Here is a 19,423-nt window from a genome sequence, read left to right on the forward strand (position 1 = left end):
CTACAATAATAAGAGAAAATTTTAGTAGAATTATGGCTTAGCATTAGATTTATACAAGGCAGAGTAGTATTGGAAGTAAAGCAAGATGTAAAAGACAAGTGATGCAAAATTTATTCATCCTCGGTTCATCTTTATAGAACTTTTCACACATAACTTCAGTGGGATTCCTTCATCACTGAAAAGTGTCTCAGCTCTCAAAGGCTGTGACAGTGGGCAATCCTGAGTTCTGGTCCTGGCTCTGTCGCTTACTGGCTGTGTGATTTTGTGAATTTCGCCAAGCCTGCCTTTTCTTTCACTCCATACTTCACCTCTCTTACTTACCTTCTTCAGGCTCTCACGCTCTAACCCTCAAACCTTTGTCTGGCCAACTCTGAAGTTTTACATCTGAGCTTAGACATTTAGTTCCCTATCGCCTCCCACCCCTCCTATGTGTGATAAAAGCATCCTTTATTTCTCCCACCATGGTACATCCCAGACTGTCATTTAAATGGCTGTAGATTTCTTTCTTCTCCATTGTTCCATTGGCTTCATGAGGGAAGGATTTCTCTCTGGTGGCTTTAACAGTGTCTGGCACTTAACAGGTACTAAATAAACACTTCTGGAATAAGAAGTGCTTGGAATGGTTCAGTAAAGGTTTCAATCCATGGAAATCTACTGATCAATCCACTGAGGCTGGAAAGAACTTCATGCACTTGGCTGGCACAGAGTGTCAAAACAAAACATCCATCTAAGTGTAACGTTTCTGATCATTCACAAAACCGTGGTTGCAGACTTTAACCATTATGCTACCTAATGTCCTGCCAGTATCAGAGCGAAAGGGATAAATTCCTCTTTGACAGGAAAATGTTTATATCTCCAGACAGACAAACTTCTTTTATCAGATAATGGTAATTACATATGCCAGTATGTGGCTTTTCTCACCTGTCAGAAAAGTAAGATCTAAATTCAATAACTACCATAATTAACTCATCACAGATGCTTGGTATCATCTAATCCTCAATGCTTTCCAATTTTTTGTCAAGATTAACTTCTGCTGCAATTTTTATAAATTTATCTGTCTTCAAAAGACCAAGAAATGGGGGTGCCTGTCTTGCTCTTGGTGGTGGAACGTGCAACTCCTGATCTCAGGGTGCTGAGTTCAAGCCCTACATTAGGTATAGAGCCTACTTTAAAAAAAAATTAAAAAAATTAAAAAGACAAAGAAGTGGTCTGAAGAATGAACCAAGTTCAAGTTTTATTTCCCCACATTGCATTAGGGTGGATACCTGCAAAGGGTCTTTTTTAATCCATTAGTTAAGACATGGTCTCTTAATTCACTAGATATCTTCTATTTCCTAGATTAAATAAGCAGTGCATTGTGATTCCATGGACAATTAGAGCCCTTTGATTTTGCTAGAAATTCTTAGATGACTTTTTTTTTCTCTGTGGTTCTAGAGACGATAGCCACAGATTTCTCCTTTCTGGACAATCTTGGAACTTAGAGCCTAAACCTAGCTTCTATGGCCCTTCTGATTTTCTCAGTCTGGTGTTTAACTTCCCTGGGTCCAGGGGCGCTTGGGTGGCTCAGTCAGTTGGGCGACCAACTTCGGCTTAGGTCATGATCTCACAGTCTGTGAGTTTGAGCCCCGCATCGGGCTCTGTGCTGACAGCTCAGAGCCTGGAGCCTGTTTCAGATTCTGTGTCTCCCTCTCTCTCTGACCCTCCCCCGTTCATGCTCTGTCTCTCTCTGTCTCAAAAATAAACGTAAAAAAAAAAATTAAAAAAAAAAAAAAAACTTCCCTGGGTCCCATCACCCATAACAATTACTGTCGACAGGCAAGAGGGCATGGGGTAAGGAAGTCTCATAATTACTACAGTTAGAGGGCAAACATCCATTGTCATTCACTACCCAAGAGTTATACTAAATCATGTCTACTTATGGAAATAAAGAATCAGTACATAAATGCCAGTGGTTTCATTGGGATTTTATTTTTAATGTTTCTGCTATTATTATGTTTGACTGTGGAAGTCACTGTCAAACCATTTTGAAAGTAGGTCAGATACACACCCTAAAAAAGAGAACTAGAACCTATTAATATGTAGGCAATACTTATATTATTATACATTTTTCAAGAGTTTCTGGACCTGATCTACCAGCATAAAGATGGGTCATCAAAAGCAAATGATAGTTATAACATCCAAAGCATCCAATATAGGGTTGACTCTCCAACGAGAAATGCCTAAGGGAGATTTGATAGGTCCTCACCTAATCAGAGAAAATACAGCAAAAAGAGGAGCCACCCAGCACTATAGAATCAAAATGTTTGGAGCCAGACAGGAAAGGATGCCTTAAAGGCAGGATGCACCTGGGTGGCTCAGTCAGGTAAGCATCTGACTCTTGATTTCAACTAGGATCATGATCTCACAGTTCATGAGTTCCAGGCCCGCACTGGGCTCCTCACTGACAGTGCTGAGCATGCTTGGGATTCTCTCTCACACTTTCTCATTCTCTCTCAAAATAAATAAATAAGCCTTATTTTTTAAAAAAGGGGGGGGTGGGGGGGGAGAATACCCCACAGCACCTCATTCCCCACAGCACTGGAAACTTTAGTATACTCTAGGGCCTCTAGGACGTATGAAAATCAATATTCACCTACATCATATTGCACATGACATACTGGCAATCGATACTTACGACAACTTTGGGGAATCTCTGCCTCTCAAGCTTCCTTACCATCACAGAAACTCTTTCAAAGCTACCAAAATAATTTAACCTTTCCTTTTCTATAAATGCAAAAGAGACCATAATCTCTCAAAACAGCACTTGGAAATTATAGGATTATTAGCTATGAGAGATTTCCCGTTCAACAAACAGCAACATTTAATGCTGAATGTCTCACTACAATAAGTAAGCAATAAATGCATTAGGATGTATATTAATTTGCTAGGGCTACCATAACAAAGTACCACACCTGGTGGCTTAAACAACAGGAACTTATTTCCTCCTGGTCCTGAAGGTTAGAAGCCCAAGATCAAGGTGTGGGCGGAACTGGCTTCTTCTGAGGTCTCTCTGCTTGGCTTGCAGGCGGCCACCTTCTCACTGTCGTCACATGGTATTTCCTCTGTGCACACATAGGTCTGTGTCCAAATTTCTTCTTCTTATAAGGACATTGGTCATATTGCGTTAGGGCCTACCTTAAAGACTTCATTTCAACTTAATTACTTCTTTAAAGTCCTTTTCTCCAAATCTGGTCACATTCTGAGGCACTGGGGGTTAGGACTTCAACACAGGAATTTTGGAGGAAGACAGTTCAGCCCACAACAGATGGCATGCTCAACAAACAGGATTATTTTAAATCCTATTGGAGAATTGTGTGTTTTCTTTATATTGTTAAAAACTGACTAAAATAGTTCAATTCTTTTTTTCCCCACTTTATGTGAACAGATGAGCAATCGTTAGAATTATGCCCAGCTTGCTTGTAATTTGATAGTCCAGTGTTGTGATCAAAGCAGACACAGAAGAAGACTCAAGACGAAGGGCCCATGCTTAGTCCCAACATGTGATTGAATCTTACCAGGCCTCAAGTTGCTCAGCTGGAAAATGGGAATAATCACATCTTCCTCACAGGGTTCTAAAGGAATTTGAATAGGAGAAAATGGGTAAAGGGCTTAGCATTCAGTCTGACACCATCATGGCCACTGTAGTAGAAAGGCTTCCTTCTGCAGACCTTGAAAATTAGGAAATAGAGCATTTAGCCTATGAGTTAGCAGACTGATGAGCAGAAAGTAGGACAGGAGCGGGGGGCTAGCACTGGCACACTTGGCCCAGCCGATCTCGGTTCAGAAGTCCTGCAAATTTACAAGCCAAGATGGAAGACCGTAACAGCTCGTCTCAGCTAGAGTACAGGCCGTCCGCTGTACCCTCTTCTCCAGCCACAGCTCCTAACTCCTGGTCCTACTCACTCGCAGAAGGCAAATGGCACAGGAGGAGGCCTGTCTCTGCTCCCCACGTTCCTTGTTACAAACCAAATTGAAGTTCGTATCTCCAAATCTGCAGAGCTGAAAGAGACTAAATTTGCCACTTAGAATCCAATGAGTCCCAACAAAGAGATCGCCTTCCATCTGCTCCTTGACACTTCCAGCTTCGTTGAGTGATGGGTTCACCAGTTCTCACTCCCTCCCAACAGGAATCTGGTGCTTTCCTACTCCCACACCTTTACTCCACCACCTTCCTGCGTGCAATGAGATTTTCTCCCTCCCACATCTTCCCAAGTGAAAAGCGTGTGTCGCAGACTCTGCCCTGTCCCACCCGTGGGCCCTCAGCAGCCATGTCAACACGTGGCAGGAAGCTGATTGGGAAGACCTAGGTTCCTGGCCTCTGGGCATTTTTCTGTCTCAAAGAGGAGGCAGCGGAAGTACTCACAAGTTATTGCCCCCAGAACCAGCCCTCGACCAACAACAGACTGGCAGTTGGTGGACAAAACCCCAGCTTCCTCATCACTCAGTTGGATGACATTCTGAAGAAGAATCCACCCAACGCCCAAGGTTCCTCAGCAGGAATGAGCCCCAGTGGGAAATCGCATTTTTTTCGGCTTCCTTTCTCTTCCACGTCTCACTTCCTTACACCCTGAAGGTATTTCCTGGAATCCTTACCTCAGGGTCTACCATTAAGCATCTGACTTCAGCTCAGGTCATGATTTCGTGGTTCATGAGTCTGAGCTCCACGTCAGGCTCTGCACTGACAGTGCAGACTCTAGCTGGGATTCCCTCTCCCTCTCTCTTTGCCCCTCCCCCACTTGCATGTGCTCTCTCTTTCTCTCTCTCTCTCTCTCTCAAAATAAATAAACCTTAAAAAAAACTCCTGTGAAAAAAAAAATGGAGCCCCTGGGTGGCTCAGTTGGTTAAGCATCTGACTCTTGGTTTCTGCTCAAATCATGATCTCATGGTTTGTGAGTTCGAACCCTGCATCAGGCTCTATGCTGCCAATGTGAAGCCTGCTTGGGATTTTCTGTTTCCCTCTCTCTCTCTGCCCTTCCCCTGTTCTCTCTCTCTTTCTGTCTCTCAAAATAAATAAATAAACATTAAAAAAACAAAAACAAAACAAAAAACAAAGAAAATTGCCCAAGGTCACATGGCTAGTAAATGATAGTCCCCAGATTCAAACCCGTGTCTATATGATTCCAGAACTGTGATCTCAACCATTATGCAGCTCTGGTCACTCTTACTCCCTATAAACAATCATTGAACACACCAGCAAATCTAATTGATAGGTAATATGGACTTTGGCATGATTCCAATCACACGTATGGAGGAGACAATCACTGGACTCTGGGACTTCCAAGGATCAATACACGTTAAGCATTCAATCTGGTAAACTTTTTAAAACATTCTTAACTTGGAAAAAGTTATTCTAGAAGAAAAACAAAACAAAATTGAAAAAGGAAGTATCCTAAAAGGATAATGACCAAAAGTCCTCTGAGGCCACAACTAGGATTCTTGGCTAAATGAAATGTAACTCCAGTAGTGTGACATCCATGCTTGCTGCCCTCCAATAGCTTCCCATCAAACACATCTCCACAGATGACGGCCCTTCACGATTTGGCTTCATGGCGTCCTCTCTGACCTCATCTCCTCAGTCTACCCCCACTGCACTTACTGCCCCCACTGTCCTCAGCCTTCCAGCTTCGGTGGTGGCTCATCTTTGACGATCAGGTTTCAGCTCACTGTTCCTCCTCTGACAGACCTTCTGGCTTCTGTGACATCCAAATCATGTTGGCCACCCCTACCTGCAGTCCCCGTGATCACATGTGATCTAGCTTTATTTAGTGAACAAAGCTCCATGGCCGGAAGCAGGGACCCTGCCCATCCTATTCTCAGCAGCTTCAGCACCCACAGGAGTCCCAGGCAGACAACAGATGCTTGCTCAACACTTGCTGAACAAACCAATAAAACACACATCTCTGCCACGAGATGCCTCAGTAAGCCAAGGCCTCGCTTTTTCAATCTATAAAAGCACAGACTCAAAAACACTCTCCTCTCAGGAACCCACATTGGGGTAGTCTTCACAAGCTGGCAGTCCAGGCCCGATGAGCTCATTCACCACTTAGATTCTGCGGCCACCACTTTGATTAGTTTATGTTGATATCTTTATGCTTTTATTCCTTCCCCGAGCCCATGAACTTGCCACGTACCTTTTCCCTTTTCCATTCTCCGACACTTCAAATTGTTGTAAGTAGTGTGGTGATGACCACTCCATGGTGGAAATGGAGATCCCTCCTTCCTCAAAAGCTCTTCTGAGTCCTCCATGACTGATCAAAAAATTCTCTTTAATTTATTCTAACATGAATCACACTTTTTAGTTAATCCCAGCCATTGAAAGTCATTTAAATTAGCGACCCACCTTGGCCTGCACACGTCATACCCTGACACAATTCCCTCGCATCTCTAAGTCATACCCATAGCTCATACTCAAAGCTGCATCAGAAGGCTCGAGACTCTGCACGGGGGAGATACTGCACGAGTACAGCTCTCATGGCCTCCCTCCCACTGATTTACTTTTCCCTGTATAAAGAGACCTCCAGTTATTCCCAGTCCAGTCCCGAAGCCTCCTCCTGACATCATTTCCCTCCTTGGCCAGGCTGGATCCTGGTACTTAACTACCCAAGTTATTGACCAGCATTCAAAGAGCTGTGCTTCCACTCTTCCTCACCTGTGCTACCACCAGAAAATGTGAACCCTGATCCATGCTACAATCTGCCTCCCCTCCTACCCTCACATGCTGCAATGATGCAGCACCCCAGGTTAAGAAAAACAAAACAGAACACCATCGGGAAGAACGACTCAAAGATTGACACGTAACACATGATTAATATCTAATGACAATCGCTCACACATTCTTTAACATGACCTTGGTAAGCTTCCTCACCCATTCCTCCCAGCGATGAGCCTAAATTTTTGTCATTTTCCTCAAGCCCAACCCACCCCTCCTCTCTATCCCAATTCCTACGGCAGATAATGCTGTCCCCAAGAAGGAACTCTCCAGAGAGGCATTTTCTGAATGTCACCCCTTCACCTGCAAACCAATCTCTACCTGCACACGCCCATAAGTTGGGAATGAACTGTCCCTCCTGGTTCACAACTACACGCTGCCCTTGTGCTACTGGTTTCACTCCCTTTTGTCCTCACTCAGATCTGGCTCCATAAATTATCTCCTGTCTCTTCTGTATCTTTACCTCTCCCTCTTTCCAGCTCCATTGCTCAGCCTATCAACTTGCTGTGTTACCCCTACCAGCCCGTCCCTTGATCCCAGTGTCTTCGTCTAGCCACTGCTCTCGTTCTCTTTTCCTCTCACCCAGACCTCCTCGGTGGGCCCTTGCTGTCCCCACATCACCTCCTCTCAGTCCTTTCCAGCCAGTCGTAACCTAGCTTCTGCCCCCAAAGCTTCACTGAAACTACTGTCTTCAGACCAGTGAATACTTAATGGATAAATACAGAGGGTAATCTTGGCTCCTTATCTCATTAGATCCTTTTCATGTAAGGCTATAAATCACATCTTCCTGTTCTGAAACTCTCAATTTAATCATTGTCCCGATTCTCCCCCCATTTCTCTGAATACTCACTCTCTGTCCCTTCGTGGATTCCTCTTCCTCTCCTCAACTCTTAACTGTCTTTCCAGCTTATGTTCTCATTCTACCTACCTTCCCTGGGCAATCTCATTCACAACCATGCTTGTCATTAACATTATATGGAAATAACTCTCTACTATCTCCAGCCCCCATCTCTTCCCTGAGCTTCAGATTGTTATTTCCACCTACCTCCTAGGCATGGCCCCATATATGTCCCAAACCTTTCAAATCAATTATGTCTATTCTGATTTCATATCCTTTTCACCATTTAAAGAGTTGTTCCCTGTGCTGCCCATTTCAGCTGGATACCTTCCACCTAGCTATCTGATCAAGGCACCTATTAACTTTAACTCTTCTTTCTGCCTTGTCATCCATATCAAAGCAATCCTGATGATTTTTATCAACTGAAGATTTCTTGAGAGCATTCCCTCTCCATGCCTCTGGGCACTTCTTAAGAACAGAACTTCAGTTTATTCCCTTACTTTATTTTTCAGACTCTAGAGGATAACAGCCAAGCTCTTAAGCATGACAGACGAGATCTTGCATGAGTTGAGCTGTCCCTGGGCCTACCTATTCTGACTCATCTCCCTCTGCCTCAACCTTGTAATTTACCATGAAGTTCAATAAAAGTCTCATGCTTCCTTAACATGCCCCACAGCTGCATGTGCCTGGCTCCTTAGCGCACACTAAGAATTGTCTAGACACAATTCTCCATTTCCTCTTCCTCTCCTATCCCTCTCCCCAACAACTCTCCTCCTCACTAGCACCTGTCTTAGAAGATTCAGCTCAACTGTCACCATTTCCAGGATGCCTTTCCACACTGTTCCCGCCTGAAGAGCTGCCTTTTTGGTGCTACCACAGAACTCCACGTTTATCTCTAGCACAGCAAATTTCACACTCTTCTAAAATTGTATATTTACCTATCAACATTTCTGGACTAAACAAGAAGCTCCTCAAGGCAAGGGCCACTCACAGTAGGTGCTCAACTTGGTTACTCTGCATGTTAAATATTACTGGTAAATGATTTTCTCGTGTGTTTTCAGATCTCTAAGTCCACTGGAGACTTCTTCAGTCATTCGATTGGGAGGCTCTGTCGTGGCCATGACATGTCGTGGCCGTTTTAATGTTCAAAATACATGGCAATGTCAGTTGCTATGACCACCCTTCAGTTTGGAATGACAGTCTCCATTGCAGTAAGAGTTAAAGGAACAGAGGACCTTAAACAAACTAAAATTAGCCATGCTTCGCTACTCAACACAGTCTAAGATTTGGCAAGACAAATCTCCTAGGCAGGGACAGTGCTGATACAGCGGGGTGAAAAGGCACTCAACCAATGCTCAGCAGACTCAAAGAAGGAAACCCGCAACAGCTTTACCACCGGAAACTGAGTTCTGCTGATTCATTCTGACTTAAAGCTGCAACAAAACTTGAGTAAGGAACACCCAAGCTGACTCTGCGTTTTATTTCGGTTTTTTTTTTTCTGCCGAGCTCACAGAATTTGGCATATAAGAAATCTAATAGTTGTTCTATATATTCCTTTGCAATTTCTCAGATATTGACTGCGGCTGCCTACATTACAGTGTCTGATGGCCTTATGTGGTACCTTTCTGGCAAAGATTCAGTTCTGGTCAAGATACTGAGGAGAATTTAAAATACTCACTGGAGCTCCTGGTTCCCTCAGCTGAAGAGAACCATACAGGAAATCTCCTTCACCCAAGAAAGGCTCACTGCTAGCTCAATTAGAGGCTGAAGAGGCCTGCTTCAGTAAATAGCGCTTGCTCATGCTTTGTACAAAGATATCTGTACAATTGGTTCCAACTTGGGAAACGGCATTTAAATATCAACATAAACACATGCTCAGAGAAAAACTGGGTGGATTTTCATCAGGACCAATCTCTAAAAACCTGTATTAGAGAAAATTACAAAGGAAGAACCTTCTCAAAATAGGTATCGCAAGTCATGATTTTCTTTGTTCTTCATACAGAAGTCATGTGAATTGCATAATGAAAAGTAAAATGGAAGAAATTTCTAGACTGAAGTCTAATTATACTTGAGTCAGTAATTCATCATGTTTCCTATATATAGTAATGACCATAGTTAACACTGATTAACTAGCATTACTTCAAAGACTTATTCCATTTAAAATCATAATATGTAAGTACTCTACTGGAGATATTTAACAAGTTAGATGTTAAATGCCTTCTCTTTCAGGAAAAGCAAAAAAGACAGACTTCACTTCAGACTTTTATATTTTTCTTTAAGTGCAATATGACATAGTCAGCTAAAAAATATCAATTGCTTCAACAACAGACACTATTTTGACTAAACCATTATCATGAAGTAAAGTTTTATTGCACTTGCTTCTTAACAGGATTATAACCAAACACTTACTTGTTCAGTGTGAGGTCAAGAATGAATTTGGAGCCAAAGGCTTCAATCTGGAAGCTTGCCTGGGCCAGATGGACAGCCTATGGATTCAAAGAGACAGAAACAAACTTAGCTTACCTTCCTGTCTTTAAAGCTGATTAGATTGGTAGCAATGATATTAAATAAGAAAAACATTTTTATGGATTGATGCACTTCTTTATGGATCCCTGTGTAACAATCCATTTCTTTAAAAGGATACTAGGTGCATTGTCATGGCTTTACTTGGAAGACATAAACACCTGTGTAGCACGGAACTAATAAAAGACAATCGGTCCTTTAAAATGAACCCATTGTGACCAAAATCAAGAGCATATTCAGCTGGACTTTCAAAGTGACTGCGATGAATTATGCAAAAGTCTGACTAATTAAGGCTGGATTTCAGCCTATTTTGCGCACAAAGCTAACCAATTCTTTCTGCACACCTAAGTGAAAACTCATGTCAGCACTCTGTTCTTCATCAGATACTGGAACTTTCTATAAATGATCTATCAGCAGAATGTGGCAGTAAAATGCGAACCCACAACCTTTTAACTTCAGAAAGCACTTAGACCCATGCCCCTCATGAACCCTCAGAGTGTATGTCCCCCTGAAAAAGTCACACATTTACAAATACTGTCATTACTAGAGCACCTGGATGGCTCAGTGGGCTGAGCGTCCAGCTCTTGGTTTCAGCTCAGGTCAGATCTCACAGTTCATGAGACTGAGCCCGAAGTCAGGCTCTGCGCTGACAGTGAGAAGCCTGCTTGGGATTCTCTCTCTCCCTCTCTCTCTGCCCCTCCCCTGCTGGTATGCATGTTCTCTCTCTCAAAAAAAAATAAATAAATACACCTAAAGAAAAAAGAACATACACTGTCGTTACTGTGCCTTAACTCAAAATACAACAATAATCCCATCGAAACAGGAGTCATATGTACTAGGTGTTAAAGATTAGTTTAGCTCACAGAATTATCTCGAAAAATGTAAGTGAACAAATCAATGGAGTTTTGTTAAAGTCTTACCCAAGATAAAATTCCCCTCTATCCTCCCATCAAGAAAAAAAAATTTTTTAAAGACAAGAATAAATGCAACATCTATACTCCCTTCCCTTCCCTTCCCTTCCCTGCTCGAAAACGTCCTTCCTACAAACTCCATTCTTCAGGCACGGTGGTGTCACAAACCATCTGTGAAGTGCTACCTGCATGGCAACCGGACGCTGCATCCTCCTACTCTGGTACTTTCCCCTCCTCCCCTCCCCGACCCCTCCCAGCAATACCACCCATGCTCCTGTCTTCATCCTACCCTACTCATCATTCAAGGGCAGCCCAACGGCATTACTTTCCACGAAGCCCTCCTTCACACGCAGGTTGGAAGTGAACCCTTCATCCTCAGGGCTCCAGGAACACTTCATCTGCTTCTACTCTGCACCATGATGTGGGCTCACTTTCCATCCCAGCCTGGACAACTTGTATCACAAGGGTATTGCAAACAGTTGGAGATTAATGGCCCTTCCTCAAAACATATGAACTTCTAAGCCAAATATTTATTGTCAGGACTATTTTGCCACGCCAAACCCATAAAATACTATAAACCATAACTTCTACTTCCAGTCAAGCACAACTGCTAACCGCATAATCACTACAATAATCAAAACATAGGGTGCCCAAGTGGCTCAGTCGGTGAAGCATCCGTCCAACTTCAGCTCGGGTCATGATCTCACAGTTCGTGAGTTCAAGCCCTGCATCGGGCTCTGTGCTGACAGCTCAGAGCCTGGAGCCTGCTTTGGATTCTGTGTTTTCCTCTCTCTCTGCCCCTCCCCGACTCATGCTTGCACTCTCTCTCTCTCTCTTAAAAATAAATAAATATTAAAAAATTTAAAAATAATAATCAAAACATGAAATAAAAATGAAATTAATAAGTATTAAATTTGAAATACAAAGCAATGAGAAACAAGGAGCCCAAATACCTCACACCTTGGCACAACTCGCCAAACCCCAAACAACCATGCAGAATACGGTCATCATATTTGATTCGGGCTCTTCCTGCATCCAGATGACTACATGACAGAGAAAGAAATTCCTGTCTTGTTAACTGAGGTCTCGGTCATCTACATCAGGACCTTTATCTCCTGACATAAATACCATATTCTTCTTATTCTAAATTCATTCTGTGTCTTGAAGCATTAATTTTTGCATGAAGATTTTGATGAATAATGCATACAAGGGAAATTTTTTCATTTCTGGGTCCCAAAAGTTTAAAGGAAAAAAACAACTTTCTTCTTGAGAATAAGATAGGCTCTTAATACATACACCCCAATGTTTACAGCAGCGTTATCAACAATAGCCAAAGTATGGAAAGAGCCCAAATGTCCATCAACTAATGAACGGATAAAAAAGATGTGGTTTATATATACAATGGAATACTACTTGGCAAACAAAAAGAATGAAATCTTGCCATTTGCAACAGCATGGATGCAACTAGAGTGCATTATGCTAAGTGAAATAAGTCAGAGAAAGACAAATATCATGTGATTTCACTCATATGTGAAATTTAAGATACAAAACATATGAACATAAGGGAAGGGAAGCAAAAATAATATAAAGACAGAGAGGGAGGGGTGTCCGTGTCGCTCAGTCGGTTAAGCCTCCGACTTCAACTCAGGTCATGATTTCATGGCTCCTGAGTTCGAGCCCAGCGTCGGGCTCTATGCTGACAGCTCGGAGCCTGGGGCCTGCTTTGGATTCTGTGTCTCCCTCTTTCTCTGCCCTTCTCCCACTCATGTTCTGACTGTCTCTCTCAAAAATAAATAAACATTAAAAAAATTTTTCTTTTAAAAAAAACAGAGAGGGAGGCAAACCATAAGAGACTTTTAAATACAAAGAACAAACTGAGTGTTGCTCCAGGGGAGGTTATTGGGGGATGGGCTAAATGGGCAAGGGGAATTAAGGAGGACCCTTTTTGGGATGAGCACTGGGTGTTATAAGTAAGTGATGAATCATTAAATTCTATTCCCGAAATCACTATTACACTATATGTTAACTAAGTTGGATTTAAATTTAAAAAAAGATAGGCCCTTAAGCATATTTTCTATTAAGAATATTAAATAGAGAGAAGAGTTCATTAATGCCACCCTGGCCTAAAAAGGGTGATAAATTACTGCCTTAAGCAACTTAAAAGAACCTGACATTAACCACTGAAAGGCTCATCTTACAGCAAATAAGCAACGAGACAAGTACAAACCCCAACAGAAGCCTGTTGTACGATAAGGTAGCTGGTAATAACTGCTTACCCCATTTTATAGCCTTGTTGGGAGTTTTAGGATTAAATAAACTTATACTGAGTCAATGTGATAAGATTCAGTTTAACAGAATTTAATGAAAGAGCGGGCAAATAACATTACTATTGGGATTTTCCTTTTTTTTTTTTTTTTTATTCATTCACTCTCCACACAGGTGTTAAGTCTCACTCTGTGCATAAGGATGACTGGAACACAGCCCCTCCCCTCCAGGGAGACCTGCCAGCCTCGGTGGGTCTAAGGTGCCACAGGGACCAAGACTTCACTGACCAGGTGCAGTTTGAACAAAATTCCAAAAGATGAAAAAGAATCCACCTGCCAGACGAAGAGAAGACATTCAGGGCATGGGGGAAAACATTTACAACAATAGAGTAAAAAATGAATATGGAAAAAAAGTTTTTTTACTTTTTAAAAAATTAATATGTCCTATAAAGAAAACAGTTTTGGGGGAGGGGGCATCTGGGTGGCTCAGTTGGTTAAGCGTCCAACTCTTGATCTCCACTCACGTCATGATCTGATGGTTGGTGAGTTCAAGCCCTGTGTCAGGCTCTGCGATGACAGTGCGGAGCGTGCTTGGGATTCTGCCTCTCCCTCTCTCTGCCCCTCCCCTGCTCACTCTCTCTCCCCGTCTCTCTCTCAAGATAAGTAAGTAAACTTAAAAAACAAACAAACAGCTTTTGAAGGAAATGTCAAACAATGAATCTGAAAAGGTGCTCCAGAGACTGTGGGGCTTTGTGCGATATGCTCAATGACATGTCTGGTCACACAGACATACCTGTGGCCAAGACAGCAAGCATTCCTCCAAATGTGCCCCCACTTACTCAGCACAGTGCCTGGCACATGCCCAGTCACCACCACCACCATCATCAACGAAGATATTATAACTAAATCATATTCACAGATTACTGTCCACAACTGAAACACTTACAGTGCCATCAACAACATCCCTGTTTCTCCATGGGGAAAGAAAATATCTGATCGTATTACCTTTATCAGTAAGAATGTTTTAACATTTTAACTTATTTTAATGCAAAGAAGCAGCACATTTTCCTATAAATGATTTAAGATTTTCCCAAGCATTCATTTTCCTTGTACATATATCAAATAGAATTGGTATATTCATCTAATACATTTGTATCCATCTTAAGGAATTTCAATACAATGGTATACATTATTTTTCTTATGTTCCATTTCTCTTTCCATTGTTATACATTCAGCATTTGTACAGAGTACAGATTCTTCTCTATGTCGAAATAAGTACCTGACAAATGCTACTTCTCCCCTATCATTCTGTAATTTCTGCTCCGTCTGAAACATGATTAAAATAGTTTTTAACTACTGGAATCTCTGCTACTCCATATCAACTAACTGATCATTTTTTATGTTACAAAATACTATACAGTTTTGAAAATTGTCCAATTAAACTATGTTTTCAAATCAGGTAAAACAAGTTCTCATCATTATTGTTCTACAAATTACATTTTTGGATATTGTTTTTACTTCATAGTAACCCCCTTCTTTCAAATGACAGAAACATCAGAAGAATGGCCAAGATGAGTAGAAGGTTTTATAACACATGCCTTTTTTTACAAAGAAGGAACCTTACAGTGAGGTTTAGAAATGTGTTCAGTAATACAAAATTGGATCACAGATATACTTTAGAGAAAAGTTCATGAACCACACATAAGGTCGTAATGGATTATTTCTCCTTTGGGATATTTGTTAAACAGACTTGATGATTAACACTTGTTTTTACAAGGACAGTCACTATAAAAGCAGTGTGAAAGAATGCAGGGTTTTACAGTCAAAGAGCATCATTTCACGACAAGAATAAGCATAGCCCTGGGCTCAGAATTACACCCTGAAGGACTGAAAACAGCTGTTGCCTAAGCACTTTGATATTTTTCTTTTGACTCAGAATCTGGAACAGTGAAATTACAGGAACTCTATAAACAAAAAACAACTAAACTCAATTATATACACAAACCTCCTTCACTGAAGAACAATTTACACATTTAACAATGTGCTTTTGTATTTCTAGGGTTTTTTTTTTCTTTTTAGTAGATGGCACCTAATGGTATCGTATTAAATAACTTTGGAGGACTGTCAGGTTCCTCAGTGAAGACTGGTTTTGCGTCTTAAGACTGGTTTTGCGTCTTAACGAGCTATGTTATGATATTGAGCAATCATGTACATTACATAAGCTGAAGATACATAGTTACGTTTTCTTGGGACTTATATTCTAGAACAGTTAACATTAATATGGACATGACGACAAGAGAAAAAGATGACTCTCTCGACTTCTAGAATAGAAATCAGACATTTCCAGAGTACGTATGTTTTCATGCAAAAATGCCTCACACATAATGAGTATTCAATCAATATTCTTCACTACTTGGCAAGGACTCGTACACATAACTGAAACTAAATATAGGAAGTGGAAAGTTTAAACTTTCCCTGAATTCAGAAAATATTTTAAGACTGAATGTCATAATTCAGTAGAAAGGGAGCTACTTGAATTGAGGTCTCTACACTGTCCATCACAGCATCTTCTGAGCGGGTAATGTACTTTAATATGCTCTGTAATGTATATGGTTTGGGAAACAGAAGAAAGTTTGGAAGAAGTTACCCTGCTCTTAAGATATATTCAGTTTATTTAGGGAAACACTCACTGAAGTAATGAAGAAAACCTGTCTGGAGCAGCATATCAGTAAGACAAACAAATGCTTTCCAAATGGCCTGCAGAAGCCCTGGAAAGTATGAAGCAGTCCCGAGCAGAGAGCTGTGGGATAATTCCAGCTCTGTTTCCTAAAGAAGAGAGCTGTGGGCTTCTAGGAAAGAAGGTGCTAGAGAAATCAAAATGTTGTAGTTAGAGTTAGAACCCAGGAACCCAGGATCAATAAACTGTCTTTTCTACTGCAAAGAATCATGGAAAGAGTAAAACAGCTAAATAGCTGATTACTAGTGACACTGGAGGTAATTTCTTTCTTATTTTTATGTCCCTCATTGCCATAATATTGCTCGTCCTATGTTCACTAAAATATTATATTCATAGTGAGTGTGGGTCTGCATCTGCGTGTGTAAACTATAAGCTTTTCAGGGTACCTGAGTGGCTCAGTCGTTAAGCATCTGACTCTAGATTTTGGCTCAGGTCATGACCTCACAGTTCGTGAGTTCAAGCCCCACGTCAGGCTCTACGCTGACAGTGCAGAGCCTGCTTGGAATTCTCTCCCTCTCTCTCCTTCTCTTTCTCTTTCTCTCAAAATAAATAAATAAACTTTAAAAATTAAAAAAAAACTATAAGTTTTTCAGGAAATATTCTTCTCATCCTTTATGTTTTTGCTTATAGTTTTTTCCCCTACAATCATATCCTACAAGGAGCCTGCTTCATTGTAACGGATTGAGTGGTTGAAGGAAGAAGCTTTGCTATGCAGCCTTGCATCACTGGGTTACACAGGGTGGTTTTCTCTTCTGTGTCACAGGAGGCCCAGAATCCAGCAACCTGAATAATTAAATTCCAATAAGAAATAAACTATCTAGTTTAAATTGGAATACATTTGAGGAAAATACATCACCTTCTTTAGATCACACAGGCTTTTCTGTAAATAACGCATCTGGGTCTATCCCACACACAGCTAAAGAAACACAGAAATCTAGCTTGTGGATCTTTTTCCTGTACATTGTAAAAACTCAAATATGTAAATATATCTTAGGAGTTTGAATGTTCAAAAGGAAACACTAATAGATCATTTTAACTATAATCTGGTTCCAACCCCTGATCCTAAGTATGCACACTGGTGATCACCAATGTGATCAAGACTTTTATATAATGAAAATAACAACGCCCTATATTCCTTGTGTTTTAATTATCTCGACCAATCAGAATAATATGGTACCCTGTGCAGTTGACTTAGTAGGCAGACGTTGTGATTGCCCTTTTGTAGAAGAAAAACATTTTTAGAAGGCACACAGAAGTTAAATGATTTTTTTTGTTCAAGGTCACACATCAAAGGAAGAAAGATGAAGTGTTGGCTTCAGTTCAGTGAGGAAAAAGTGCCAAGTTATGCCAAAAGTCCTTATCCATCCAACCTCAATGTTTTCTGGTCATTAAAATATAAATAATAATAGCTTACCAACAGGATGAGTATGAGGGAAGTTCCTAGAAAAGTTTGGCCACATAGAAAGAGCTCAATAATTTAGGAAGAGGGGGCAAAGTTGAAGGACAAGGCGGGGGGAGAAGAAAACTACATTAATGTTTTGGAAAGGTTATCAGTCAGCTCCACCTTAAAAGTTCCTTCCCAATATAGCTGGCCACCTTCTAGAAAATCCAGTGTGCATTTATACTCTGCAAAATTCACAAATTTAATATTTTTTATTGCTAATTACCATTAGGCATTATGCTTTGACTTTGTTCAAGTTGTCGTGTCATTATGCTTTGACTTTGTTCAAGTTGCCGTGTCTTTAAAATAATATGAATCATTTTCCTGAGACGTGGAACAGCTGCAAATGTTACATGAAGGCAGTTTTGCAAATTAAGGTAATTTGCTGAAAATTCTTCCCAAGATGCATTTAAATAGGTAGCTTGTGGGAGAGAACATTATCATGTTTACTTCTAGCATGTTCCAATTCACAGGATTACTGGTTAACCCATTAGCAAATTTGCATTGAATCCCAACGTTGTGGGAGATACCGTGACAAATGTAAAGATATAGAAGAATTAGTATTTATATGAAAGTTTACAATGTAGTAAGGGGAATGAGATGAGAAACCACAAAGAATAAGAAACTTCAGTTAAATACTTCAGTTAAATAATAATAATGATGAATAGTATCCATAAAGATGCCACATACAACTTAAGCACAATTAATTCCCCAATCTAATGTTAACAATTGTATGGTATGGGTAACAAGTACATTTAAATATAAGGAGCCAGAATCCTGAGGACTGGAGAGGGCTGAGAAAAGCTTACTGGAGAAGTCTTTCTTGGCATTTAAACATAGCTAGAATTCAGGTAGCCCTAAAATTGATTTAACAGGATGAAATTTCAAGGTGTTTCTAAGTGTTTGCTAACAAACAGAGACCTAAGAAACATGCTTTTAAAGTAAAACACAGGATGTCTTCCATTCTGGAACATGAAACTACAGTTTGAATTGTGGTCGGAATCAAAACATGGCAGTTTAATATAAAATAAAGCATTTCACGAGATCAGTAAGTCACGTGAACACACACAAGTCTAAAATATACCAATGTATTTTGTAATCAATCTATCTTTTAGCCTTAAACTAGAAAGCTGGAATCCCAACCTTGATGGATATTACAGAAACAACACCACAACAACAGCAAAGCACACTGTCCTCAGCAAAGCACAGGCCACAGACTGATCAGCCTCTCCCGGTGACGGAGGCAAGTCATTGCTTGACCTTGTTCCCTTAGCCAACCTAGCCAAGAAAGGGAGAACTTCCATTCTGAAAGAAATCTAGTCAACATTCAACTATCCAGTCTGACGATTCAGAAAAAAAGGATGCCATGTTGAGTTTAACATCTGACCAAATCTTTTCCAAGAGTGTTTTGCTAAATAAACCAGTTTTAAAGAGAATCCACTTTTCATCTTCTTCCTTCTTCTCACCTACTGTCACTCAGTTTGAAGTGCTCTCTAAATCTGATACAGACAAAAGATAGATCCTGAACAGAAAGAGGAAAAACAGGTATTGATAATCCAAACAGATATTCCAGTTTATAAATCGTGAGGTAGTTGCACTAAAAATGTATTTAAAAAATTTTTTTAATGTTTATTTTTAATTTTGAGACAATGCAAGAGACAGAGTGCAAGCAGCAGAGGGAGACATGGAATCTGAAGCGGGCTCCAGGCTCAGGGCTGACAGCTCGACGCGGGGCTCAAACTCAAGAACCACGAGATCGTGACCTGAGCCGAAGTCGACGCTTAACCGACTGAGCCACTCAGGCGCTCCACTAAAAATGTAGTTTTAATATTCCTCATGGCCAGCCAAAGAAGAGAAGCTAGAAATACCTGGGAGGGGTCTTTTTTTAGCCCTATAGAACCACACTAAGATCTTCCTGGGTGATCATTTAGTAACCCAGGAGAACTCTGGAAAAAATACAC

The 19,423-nt window shown here is 40.8% G+C and overlaps 1 protein-coding gene across 6 annotated transcripts in view; it reads right to left on the reverse strand.

Moving 5' to 3' along the window:
* Positions 1-19,423, reverse strand: part of ADAM23 (ADAM metallopeptidase domain 23) — a 200,124-nt gene that overhangs the window by 139,940 nt on the left and 40,761 nt on the right. For all 6 annotated transcript variants that reach the window (XM_058707552.1, XM_058707532.1, XM_058707542.1 and 3 more), the window contains exon 3: positions 9,996-10,072. In XM_058707552.1, the coding sequence (XP_058563535.1) occupies positions 9,996-10,072 (77 nt within the window). The remainder of the gene's footprint in view (positions 1-9,995; positions 10,073-19,423) is intronic.

This window comes from Neofelis nebulosa, chromosome 2 (assembly GCF_028018385.1).
Source record: "Neofelis nebulosa isolate mNeoNeb1 chromosome 2, mNeoNeb1.pri, whole genome shotgun sequence".
Taxonomy (NCBI): Eukaryota; Metazoa; Chordata; class Mammalia; order Carnivora; family Felidae; genus Neofelis; species Neofelis nebulosa.